This window comes from Molossus molossus, unplaced genomic scaffold (genome assembly GCF_014108415.1).
Source record: "Molossus molossus isolate mMolMol1 unplaced genomic scaffold, mMolMol1.p scaffold_m16_p_9, whole genome shotgun sequence".
NCBI classification, from domain to species: Eukaryota; Metazoa; Chordata; class Mammalia; order Chiroptera; family Molossidae; genus Molossus; species Molossus molossus.
Window position 1 is genome coordinate 93020657 of NW_023425403.1, and position 12837 is coordinate 93033493.

Sequence of the window (12837 nt, forward strand, 5' to 3'; positions counted from 1 at the left end):
ATGCAGGAAGCGGCCAATTGATGTTCTCTCTCATCGATGTTTCTATCTCTCCCTCTCCCTGCCTCTCTCTCTCTCTAAAAAAAAAAAAAAAAAGAACAAGCTCATATCACATGGATTTATGTATTATGTATATCTAAGACACATAAGGTTGATAAATTTTGCTGTTTCTCAGGGATTGAAAAACACACATGTAGATGTAAAGTACAGCATAGGGAATATAGTCAATAATATTGTAATAACTAGGTATAGTGCCAGGTGTGTACTGGAAATATCGGGGGAACACTTTGTAAAGTATATGATGTTCTATTCACTATGCTGTACACCTGAAACTAATACAAAATAATATTGAATGTAAACTGTATTTGAAAAAAATGTTTTAATAAATTAAAAAAAAAACCCCACATCTGTTCTATTGTCTTCAAATAAGCACTTTATTGTCAAATAGTTCATCATCAAAACAAGGTTTCTAGTTCTAAGAGTTTTCTTTACATAATATCATATTGGGGAACATATTAGGAGAACCTGATTCTACAGCCTACATCCCATTCCAGTTTCCCTTTTGCTGTCAGGTAACTTGTTTTGATCTAAAAAGTATAAATGTATCTCATTCTTCTTAATGCTTATGTGAAATGTAAGCATTAGTTCCTTTTCAGCTAGTACTTTATAATCACTATCTATTTGTGCCTGAGCAGCAGACTAGATTTAAAGCAACATAAAAGTCAACTACAAGAAACACACACACATTTTTATTTATAGAGGCAGATCGCTCTTAACACAAAGCTAAGGACATTATGCAATTATAAGGCAGATGAGCCCAGAAATAACATTTATTCAAAGACAGTACTTCATATTCAGTAATCCCATATGAGAAATCAATGACTCGGTAAATGGAAAATTAAAGTTAGCCCTTGGGCCTTTGGCAATTTATGTGCCAAGGCCTTTGTGAATTCTAATTAATGCTCTAAATTAGCTGCTATTTCTCAGAACGATGCACCAGAAGAGGAGCCTTAATAGATGCAGGCTGTTTTAAATTTGTTTTTGTGCAAGTCATCCCTTCATCCAAGAGCCCACAGATAAAGCTATTCTCAGGGCGCACTTAAGATTTATAATAAATTTATTGAGTGCCTATTATATGCAAGGCACTGTGCTGGATGCTAAAAATGTGATGGAGACAGCATTCCTTGTCAAGCTATCTATGTGATAGCAGCCTAATGAATAGCAGAACATTGGGTCAGAATAGCATATACTTAGACCAATATGCCAAAAGTGTCCAACTTAAGTGACTTGAAAGAGGAAATGGTAAATATAAGAAGATATTTTGTTTTCCCTGGAGCTTAGTCACATCTGAGCAGAGCGTTTAATGCCTTCTATATCAACTTTGGATATTCCAGCCGATGGGGACTGGGCGCCATCCCTCCTGACAGAATGTGAGTGTTCAGCCACAGGTAGCTCATCATGAATGCTTTTAAAGAAAAGTTATTCTCTAGCTTTTGCAGGGAAAATAAAAATGCTGAAGTTTTTTTCCTGCAGGTGAGGATCAATTTTTAAAGGCTCCAACCCTGCTTGCTTTGCTGATGAAGTTCTTCAGGAGATCATGGTCCATTTCTGCAAAGCCTGAAGTTTGTGTTACTACAGTTAAATGATTTATGCAAAACCTGAAGCAGAATTCTTCTAAATCCTAGGAACAACAAAAAAAGTGTTTTAACAAATTTGTATTTCCCAATGCAATGCAACGCAACACAGAATGAAAATTCCTAAAACACGCAGGCAAGGAAAAAGGATTTGATAGCCAATAGGAAGCCATGTTGGTATGGCAATACCTAAAGAACAGTTATAAAACTATAGCACTAACATGAATCTATGCTATAAAAGTACAAATGGCAGAGTTAAACATTCAAGTTCCTCCACACCAGCCAGTGCCAGAGATAGGCACTGACATGTCTGAGTTCTGTACCTTTCATAGAGCATTTGTATTCGTTCCACTTTCAATATTTGTTAAAAGCATGATACTCCTCTTTTGTATTTCCCTAGGGGCTTTAAATAAGTCTACCTGTTAAGAGTTTGTGAGAAAAAGAGTTAAGCCATAATAACAAACAGTAATGTTGGAAAACCACTTTCCTGAAGTCGTTAGCAGGCCACTGATCTTTCTCCTTTGTAAGAAGAAAAAATGATGGTGGTTTCATCAGACCCCTGCAAATCTTCACTGGAAACATGATATGAAGAAATCATGACTTCCTCTCTCCCCAGAGAAACTCCTCAGATTGGTGTTTCTGCCTTACTGTAATACACTCTGGGCCAAAGAATAGTCCTATAGTAATTCTCTCAATTAGATCTGTAAACTTGAGGTAGAATGAAGGTGGCTGGATGTTTTGTGGCCCCAGACAGATTAGAGCTAAAGTGAGACCAGTATACCTCTGACCCTGGGCGATGCTGCTGTCTTGAGTCAGGGCAAGGTGCTGCCAGGCGGTGGTCAACTTAAAAGTTTAAGCTAATTTATAAAAAATAAAGCCTAAAATAATGTCCAAGCAATCATAGATACACATTACACACTATAATCTTTTCTTCATTACACACAAATAAATTATAGCAAACTCTTAAGAAGAAAAAACAGGCAAAAATTAGCAATACTAATAGCCATGCTAATCAAATTCACAGTATGTTTTAAGTAAAGAAACTACATGAAGAAAACCTATTTATTTCACCCCTGAACAGTTGTGTAGGCTGCGAGGGTCACTGGCAATATGATATCTCGGTACCAGGTAAGCCCTAAGTGATAGAACAGGCAACATTCCACACACCCACTTGATGCCATAGCCTGTGACTGACTATGGACAAAAATGTGCTTCCCCCAGCCGGTGTGGCCCAGTGGTTAGAGCGTAGGCCCAAGCACCAAAGGGTTGGTTTGATTCCCATTGATGTGTCTCTCTCTTTCCGCCCCCTCTTCCCTCCCTTCCTTCCACTTCCTATAAAAACCAATGGAAAAAATATCCTCTGCTGAAGATTAACAACAAAAAAGTGCTTCATTAATATATATATTGAACATACCAATATCCATTGAAAATTAAGGACTCTTTCTTAAATTTTTAGAAATGACATTTTTGCTTACAGCACACTGAAGTGAAACAAGGCAGCAAATACACTGTTCCTTATGAAAACTTGCGTTTCAAGTACATATATGGTCTTTCCCTTGTAGTCTGTTATACTAACTTCGGTACAACAATTAGGTGGGCGGTAGTAAAATACAGCGCCTCCACAGGCAAAGCTGAACATTCATTATACAAACATGTCTCGATATGTGTCAGCACTATCCTAAGCTCTAGGGATTTGGTGGAGAGCAAAGCAAAATCCTTCCATTCCTCAAGGAGCTTACTTTCTCTAAAACAGAGGGCTGGAAGGTAACCATACAAATAATTCACATGAATAGGGAATATGAAAAAGTCCTGGAAATTAAGCCTAGTTCAGATGGAAACACTATGTGTCCACTGTCTTGTCATCTGAGGCAACCACCAGAGTCCAGTGTTATCTGTTATTACCATGACTTGAACAAAGTAGGAAAGCACATTTATTTATTTATTTTTTTGCCATAAAGCATTTTGCATGTTTTAAGTACCCAATAAAGCATTACCTCCAAAAAGACAAACATTCACTGTGCTTTTAAATGTCATTGTTTCTAGGTGGGTAAGATTTTAAAACGTTAAATAGAAAAAAAAAATCTAGTATTTAGAGATATACACATAATCTAGGAAATTATCGAAGAAGCTGTGTGAAAATGTTCTCTGGTTGATGAGTAATTTCCTTCCTCATTTTTTTCCTAATTTCCAATTTTTCTTTAATAAGTTATTATTTATATAAGCAGAAAAGAGGTTATAACCTGTTTTCCACTCACCAGTAAAATGTCCCTGTTTTTTTAACCAAATGAGAGGATATCCTTATACCAAAAGGAAACCGACTCCAAGAAGTATAGCCTGTTTCCTAAAGATTTAGCTAAAACAGGTTTCTTTCCTTTCTTTATTATCAAAACAATATGTGGTGACTGTACAAAGTTCAGAAAAAAACAAAGATAAGGAAATGAAAGGCATCCATAATCCCACCATTTAAAGATAACCACTGACTATATTTTTCAGTCTTTTTTCTTCATAGATAATGAATTTCAGTCTTTTTTATTTTTTTTCTATATCAGATAGGGTGGGAGGGAGAAAGAGGAACAGAGAGAGAGAGAGAGAGAAACATCGACATGAAAGGGACACATCGAGTGGCTGCCATCCACACAACCCAACCAGGGCCGGGGACAAACTGCAACCGAGGTACATGCCCTTAGCGGGAACCGAACCCGGGTCTCTGGACCATAGGCCGACGCTCTGACGCTCTAACCGCTGAGCCAAACCGGCCAGGGCTGAATTTCAGTCTTTTTAAATTCAGCTGTTTATACTTAAAAAAAAAAAAAAAAAAAATTGAACCATCATGTTTCAGTTACATGATTAGCTACATGATTTTATATTATTAACGTTGCGAACATTTTCCCAGTGTATTTATTCACTTTCTAATTTTCTCTGGTATATTTTGGTGTATAAACCTTTTTTATCTTTTTGGAACCATCCTTTCCTTTATGGGTTTTCTGCCTTTGAGCTCCACCCTAACGCTGTGTAAACACTAACACTTTCCCCGACACTGTGTAGTTCGGTGTCTGACTGCTCAGTGAAGGACTGAAGCGGACGCCCACCTGCCGCGCGCAGGCTGACCCGGTGCCCTTACCTGGGCGTCGTACTTCACAGCAGCAGAGAGCAGGGCGATGGCGTTCTCCTCACAGATCCCTTGCTTGATCGTTTGCTGGCAGAGCTTTTTCAAACGGTTTTCTCTATAAAACGTAGCCAAATCTAGCAATCCTGGCAGAGAGAGACGTTTATTAGGGGGGCGTGATCTAAACTCAACCCTTCAGAGATGATTTGACATTATTTTGAGTATTATCCTTAGGGATGGTGAAGTGAATAGACTTGCGAAGCTGACTCACTCTGAGCAGGTGGCTCTTACCTAAGAATGTGGCTGAACTGAGCAAATACAGTTCACAAACAAGGAGCCACAGAAAAATAAGAGCACATTGACTGTGGCTTCACTGTGTTTCCTAGAAACGCCCTTCTAATTATCTGTCCGCCTGCATTACCTATATCTGCCCCTGGGTCATTTCCTTCAGCACATGTACACGCTATAACAGTGCTCATCTCTTTAAAAGAGAAAAAAACTTCACGGACAGGTCTGCCTCCCATTTCTCTGCTCCTCTCGACAGCAAACCTCCAGGGGAGCGTCGTCTCTGCTTGCTGCCTCCATCTTCTCAGCTCCCATCCTCCCCTCAAGCCCTTGCGGACAGAACTGCAGCCCCGCCCGTGGCATCACCCCGGGACGGCCACGAATGGCCGCCTCTGCTTCCATCAGACTCGACATGCTCAAGACTGACCCAGCTGTCATGTGGGTGATGACACTCCCTTTCTTGAAATGCTTTGTTCCTCGCTTGTTTTCCTTCTCTTTAATTAGTTACTCTCTAGGCTCTTGGCTGGACCTTTTCTCCCGACTTCCAAATGTTTGAGTGGCCCAGGGTTCAGTCCTCACGTTCTTACTTCATTTATTTCCCTAAGTGATTCCAGCCCTGTGGTTTCAAATACTATCTATAAATGTTGGTGACTCCTGTTATATAATCTGTCATCTACTTTCAAATAATTTAACATAGAGTGATATACAAGTTAATTTCAGTCTGCTCCATGGGACTCTAGTCAGGAATGGCCTGTTACATTTGAAAGACCCTTGATCGGAGCTTGAGATGCTGCTGGAAACACTTTGCTCTTGGTGAAATGAGCGGTGTTCGGGTATGTGGCTTGGCTGGAAATACTGGGAAGGGGCTTTTGCCTTTGCATGAATGGCATTCATGAGGGTGTCTCATGAGCTCAAGTAGCCCTACACCCTTGGAGGAGCACATTCGCTAGGTCTACATCCTGTCACAGGCTGAGCAAAAGGTTAGCTAAACCCTGCGACTAGAATACTGTCACATCTACTTAAACCTTCTACGCACACTACTTCATAGAGGGCTTAACGGACAGAGAGCTGGGATTTCATCATCCCACATGAACTCTTCTCGTTTCTGTCTGCTGCTGAGTTTTGTACACGTGGAAGAACTCACTTGTTTTTGGTCAGTTCTCGACAACTCCCAAACTCTCATACAACAGCCCTGTGCACTCCCCAGCCTGACTCCCATCAGCGTGGATTCGCAGGAATTGCCCGAACAGAGGACTCTGCCCTGAGTCCCTGATGAGAGCACCCCACTCGGTACCTCTGCCAGGCACACCCTTCACCAAAAGTGTGCTCAAGGAGCCATGCACCCACTCTTACACCACACTCTGGGTGTCTGGGACCCTGGGGTTCCTCAGGGAAGTGGCCTTGAGACCACAGGTGGGGTATTTCCTCCCCTCCAAACCATGAAACCACAGCCCCCCAGCCAGGAGAGGGGGCCTGAGGTGGGGGTGGACAGAGCTTGGACATGCAGGCCAGGATGCCCACACATCCCTTGTGATATAGGATACAAGACCCCTGGCTGCAAGCTGGAGGCCAGAGGCCTGTCCCTCCCATGCCACTGTGCCCAACACAGGCGCTGAGGAGTCCCACAGCTCTGAATTCCAGGAAAACCTAAACCTGGCCTTTCAGTGCTCAATGAAGATACACTTGTCAAAGACTGAACATGTATAACTTTGAAGTTTTTAGACGTATGGTACGTAGCCCTTAATTTGGACTCTCGCCCAGGGCCCTGCAGATATTACAGGAGGGCCAATAAAATCACCACCATTTGGATGTCTAATAGAGCAGCTCAAACTCCTTTGACTTTTCAAACTCAAGAGCAACACCTCCCCGTCTTCTTCATCTTAGTGAAGGACACGTCCGTTACCCCAGCCACTCAGGCCAAGTACCTCAGAGCAGTCATCCTTCTCTCCCTCACCCCGCATCCCACCCCCTGACAAATCCCATTGGTTCCATCTTTAAAACATGCAGGATCTGGTCTCTTCAATGCCACCACTGTTACCCAACTCTAACCCAGGGTACTGTCATCTCACACCGGAACCAGGATACTTACTGATCTTTTAAAAACAAATCACATCACTCCTATGATTGAAGCTACTTGTTTCCCCCACACACACAGCCATGGCCCTCTGATAGGGCCACACACACGTGGCCACGGCCCTCTGATAGGGCCACACACACGTGGCCACGGCCCTCTGATAGGACCACACACACACACACGGCCACGGCCCTCTGATAGGACCACACACACACACACGGCCACGGCCCTCTGATAGGACCACACACACACACACACACGGCCACGGCCCTCTGATAGGACCACACACGCACACACGGCCACGGCCCTCTGATAGGAACACACACACACGCACACGGCCACGGCCCTCTGATAGGACCACACACACACACACAGCCACGGCCCTCTGATAGGACCACACACACACACACACGGCCACGGCCCTCTGATAGGACCACACACACACACACACACACACGGCCACGGCCCTCTGATAGGAACACACTTTCCCTAACTCCTAGGCATTTGGGTGGGTTATGGCCTTGGTCAGCTCCGATCCACGTTTAAGTAAGTGGAGCTTCCAGGACCCTCCTTAAGAGCCATTGGGTATTTGCCTTTCACCCTCTGTCACTGTCTCCTCCTCTGTCCTGCTACCTGTAATACAGAAGCAGTCTTGGAGCCTGAGCACAGGGGCCACAGGGAGCGATGCCCTGCACTGTGCTTCTGTGTGAGAAAGAAACTATCTTGTCTAAGCCACTCTCCCCTCCATTTCTCTGTCAGAATTAAAGCAAACCCTCAGTAACACAACCCTCTGCTCAAACCCTCCCAAGGCTTCCCACCACGCCGAGAAGAAAACTCAAGGTCTTCACCACGGCCTTCAGGGGTGTGTATGAGCGTGCCCAGCTCTCAGTTCTCCAACTCCCACCAGTGTAAGTCCTGCTCAGTCCACTCGAACCACCTCGCCTCCCCCTCCTCCTCGCATGCTAAATGTGTTCCTATCTCAGACTTTTCAACGTATGTTTCCCGTGCTTAGCATGCTCTTCTGTGGGCATCTGTGTGGCCCGCTCCCTCATGATGCCCAGGGCTCTGTTCAGTGCTCTCCCCGATGGAAGCCCCCTTGACCCTCCCGACTGGCCACTGGTATGTGTTGTTTTAGGGCTGGTCTCCCTCATCTGAATGCAAGCCCACGGGCAGGGCCTGGTCTGTGTCCTCAGACACCGGGGGAGCTGCAACACACAGTGGGCATGGGCCCTGAGACTGGTGGAAGCAAGGAAGGAGAACTGGACAGCTTCAGAAAGCAGACTTTTGTTTACCTGAGTAAAATTAAATGCTGATCTGGTAAAAAATGTTATTGGTTTATATATGTAAAATAAATGTTTAATTTAAAATTTGGGGGATTAAACTCTTTCTTTGGTTCCTTACAGAAGTAATTCCTTAATTTTTCTGTACCACTGGCCAACAGTACTGCCAGCAACTGCAAACTGAAACCTGGCGTGCGTCTCACTGTGCGCCCACAGGGTGCCCTGAGCTGCGTCCCCACTGTCAGCACAGGTGGACCAGGTCACAGTGGTCTGTCCCGAGGCCGTCTGGGATGGAAATTCACAGATATGGAGACCAGCATGGCTTGTTACCTGGATCTTACTATTTTATAATGAAAACATCTTGAGGGAAACAGGTATGGTAGCTAAAAGTCACGTACAATACGCTCAGTAACAACGGAAAGGGCTTGGGCGCCACACACAACAGGAGGTCTCCTGCACTGCCTCACAGCGACGTCCCTTGGGCTCCACGGAAACCACCTTGCCGAGTTCCTCAGCACGTTGCCAATCTCTTGGTAACGTCTGGTGGCAATTAGTTACCTACTGCCTCCTCAGGGGGAAGACTGATGCTGTCTGTGTACAGGTATTCCAGGAAGGCTCGGTAAACAGGGTATGAAAATTCACTCATTTCTACAGTATCATCCTCACTGTCTTCCAACGAAGAACGAAAATGCTCACACCTGAAGGAAGAAAAGCAGGTCAGGTCCTCGATTCTGGACAAGAGCAGTAACCACAAGGAGCACGCTCCTGGGGGGTGAAAACCTAACAAGGGCAGAGGAAACACAACACGACACATGACGCTGGCCGAGTGGCACACCTTCCTGTCCTTGCCCCGGCCCCTCCCTTCCTCTGCTGGCCAGTTTTCCAACCACCACTAATTCAACAAGGTTGCCAATGCAAACTTGCCATGACGGACACGTGCTGGCCTCCCTGGCAGAGTTCCCAAGCTGTGACCACTGAGCAGCACTTGTGGAAATCAGGGGGGTTTTATAACCTCTGGGTAACTTTGTTTCCTCACTTCCTCTTATGGGTTGAACTGTGTCACAAAATCCATATGTGGAAGTCCTAACCTTAGAACATAACAGTGTTTGAAGAAAGGGTCTATCCAGAGGTTACCCATTTAAAATGAGGTCATTAGGGTGGACCCTAATCCAATATGACTGGTATCACAAAAAGGGGAATTTGGGCCCAGAAATGCACATACAGGGAGAATGCCATGTGAGACTGGACTTATGTTGCCATAAGCCAAGGAACACCAAAGATGGTCAGCAAACCACCAAAAGCTAGGAGACTCGAGGATCAGATTCTTCGTCATAGCCCTTAGAAGAAGCCCACCCTGGGAGCACCCTGATCTTGACTTCAGCGTCCAGGACCAAGAGACAATGGATGGATGTCTTGCTGAAGCCCAGTTTGTAGCCCTTTGCTACGGCAGCCCTGGCAAACCAACACACACCCCTTTATGAAGGCTTACCGGCTGCGAGGAGGGAACAGAGGCTGCACAGCCTGACCTCAGAGGTGAACTGGGGACTAGTTCCAAAATCATTGAGCTTGTGATTTGTTGCCATGGGTTTAAATGTTACACAACATGGTGATTTTCAAAATCATTACGTTAAAAGAAAGAAGCCAGGCACAGAAGAATACATTGCTTAATTCCATTTATATTAACTTCTACAAAATGCTAACTAAGCTACCGGACAGCGGAGGATTGCTGGCCCCGGTGCCGGGACAGGAGGGAGGGTGAGGAGTGACTAACTTCTTGAAGGCGACTTGGGGCAACGCTCTCACAGGCGTGTCTGTCAAAGCTCCTAAACGCACCCTTCCAATGGATGCAGCTCATCGCTCAAAATGTATACATCAATATATGAGATTTTTAAAAAGCTGTGCTAACTCTACCCTACATCTACTGCTCTGGAAAGCCTTATCTTCTCTTTTTTCAAGCCTCTAAAAGTTCTGTACCCCACAGCTGACTGAGGAGGGCGAGCAGCTCCCAGCGGGCAGTGGACTGTGCCGGAGCGGCGGTCCGCGCGGTGCTAGGAGCACAGGGCACCCACGGCCAGGCTGGCTGCTCTGGAAGCTAAGGGGAGACACGTCCTGTGAGGACGCCAGGAACCCTTCAGCCCTGAGCCCAGCCCGGCACTCGCTGCGCCTGGCCTCTATTATTTCTTGTTTTGTGCATAATGTTCCCCCCCGGCTGCATGGTGAGCTCCCAAGGGCAAAATCTGCCTTACACTTTCTCATACTACTGAAGTGCCTACAGTAGTTCCTCGGATTAGCAAATAATAAATGTATTTATTTCAATTCTCAAAATAAGTGATTCCTTACCTAATTTTGAGAAGGACTTTATGAGCATAAATGTACTTTCCGTCCACCAGAAACTTCAGGTCTGCGGTGTTGGGGTTGTCAAATTCCCTCTTCAGTGACTCGGCCACTGTGAGGTGGTCGTCGGGCTCTAGGAGAACAGGATGGGCCTCGGTCGACTGCGGACAGGGTGCAGGCTGCCAGGCAGCACTGCCCTGTGGGGCTCGGGACGCCAGCTCCCCGGCACAGCGGCACCCCCCGCCGTGCTCGCCCCGACAGGAACTCGCAGTCATCACTACGGTTGGAACCTCACACGTCTGCTTGTAAGCCTGGCAGAACCACAACTGAAAAGCTCAAAGCCACCTCCCTAAGTGAAACACTTCAATGTTTCTGTATACTAGCTAAAAAAAAAAAAGGAGTTTCACAATCAAATAAAAGTACTTTTAATTTACTATGTAGCGTTGGTGTCTAATACTTTTAAGAAAAACGAATCGCCTGGCCGGTGGGCTCAGTGGTTGGGCGTCAACCCAGGCACCAGGAGGTCGCCGCTTTGATTCCGGTCAGGGCCGGTGCCCCGGTTGTGGGCCCGATCCCGTGGGGGCGTGCAGGAGGCGGCCAATCGATTTTCTCTCTCATCGATGTTTCTCTCTCTCTCCCTTCCTCTCTCTCTAAAATCAATAAAGAAAAAAAGTTAAAAAGAAAAGCGAATCCAACTAGTTCCTTTTCACAGGCGTCCAGTAGAGGGGAATAAATTATATGATACTGCACTTAACAGAGTATTTCCTATCAAAATAAAAGGGCCAGAGTTCTCTTCCTAGTTCGCCAGCGTCACCTAAACGGACAAGGATCAGCTCACCCACGGACAGGAGGCGCCAGGAGACCGCGGGAGTGGCAAAGCAGGCAAACACGTCGTCGGTGCAGGAGAGGTGGGTGAGGTGGGGCAGGATGACCGACTGGCCGCGGCACTGGCCCCACATGTACACGTGCCCGCCCTGGGTCTTGGCGGCAGACGTGTGGGCAGAGTGGCAGGCTGCAATCTCTATGATTCTGAATTCACAAACAAACAAGTAAACACAGTAAACAGGAGAAGAAATGAGTTTATATCTCTTCCCCTTAGGTTTGATTTTAAAACTAAAACAGTATCTACACACCTAATCTAAATTTGCAAGTACAGGTATTTACATCGAAGCTATACTTCAAAGCTCTTATAACTCATGAAGATCTTTTACCACTTCCAGCCAGTAGACCTATAAAAATATGTACCATCTTGTTCTGAAAGTCAAGTATAATCAAGACAGTAAAGACCAAAAAAAAAAAAAGGAAAAAGTTGATATAATTTTTTTTTGTTAAAACACTACTTGCTGGAGTAAATAAAGACTTGAGCAATCCTGACCCACTAATTTTGGGGTTGAATGGAGCATGCTGCGAATCACCGCAACTCACACTGCCAGACGTAAGTGCAGTACTTATAACTGGCTGGCTGTGCCATCGAGAGGCAGTTTCTCCCGTGTTAGACCCCAGTGCAGTAAGTTCACGATGGCCAGCGGCGGCGTCTTGACTCTGCCACAGCGGGCACCGGCAGCGGGCACCGGCAGCGGGCACCGGCAGCGGGCACCGGCAGCGGCACCGGCAGCGGGCAGCGGGCACCGGCAGCAGGCACCGGCACCGGCAGCGGCACCGGCACCGGCAGCGGGCAGCAGGCACCGGCAGCGGGCACCGGCACTGGCAGCGGGCACCGGCAGCAGCAGCGGCACCGGGCAGCGGGCACCGGCAGCAGGCACCGGCACCGGCAGCGGCACCGGCACCGGCAGCGGGCAGCAGGCACCGGCAGCGGGCACCGGCACTGGCAGCGGGCACCGGCAGCGGGCACCGGCACTGGCAGTGGGCACCGGCAGCAGCAGCGGCACCGGGCAGCGGGCACCGGCAGCGGGCACCGGCACTGGCAGTGGGCACCGGCAGCAGCAGCAGCACCGGGCAGCGGGCACTGGCAGCGGGCAGCGGCAGCGGGCAGCGGGCACCGGCACCAGCAGCGGCACCAGCAGCGGGCAGCAGGCACCGGCAGCAGGCAGCGGGCACCGGCAGCGGGCACCGGCAGCGGTAGCGGGCACCGGCAGCAGGCACCGCAAGCGGCAGCGGGCAGCGGGC

At 46.9% G+C, this 12837-nt stretch overlaps 1 protein-coding gene across 1 annotated transcript in view; it reads right to left on the reverse strand.

Annotated features, from left to right (window-relative positions):
• Nucleotides 1-819: 819 nt before the first annotated feature.
• The window catches only part of RCBTB2 (RCC1 and BTB domain containing protein 2), a 33976-nt gene continuing 21958 nt past the window's right edge, over nucleotides 820-12837 (reverse strand). The window contains exons 9-13 of the mRNA XM_036250440.1: nucleotides 11549-11739; nucleotides 10717-10843; nucleotides 8935-9074; nucleotides 4753-4883; nucleotides 820-1678 (exon numbers count right to left, since the gene is read on the reverse strand). Coding sequence (XP_036106333.1) covers nucleotides 1538-1678; nucleotides 4753-4883; nucleotides 8935-9074; nucleotides 10717-10843; nucleotides 11549-11739 — 730 coding nt within the window. The 3' untranslated portion in view covers nucleotides 820-1537. The remainder of the gene's footprint in view (nucleotides 1679-4752; nucleotides 4884-8934; nucleotides 9075-10716; nucleotides 10844-11548; nucleotides 11740-12837) is intronic.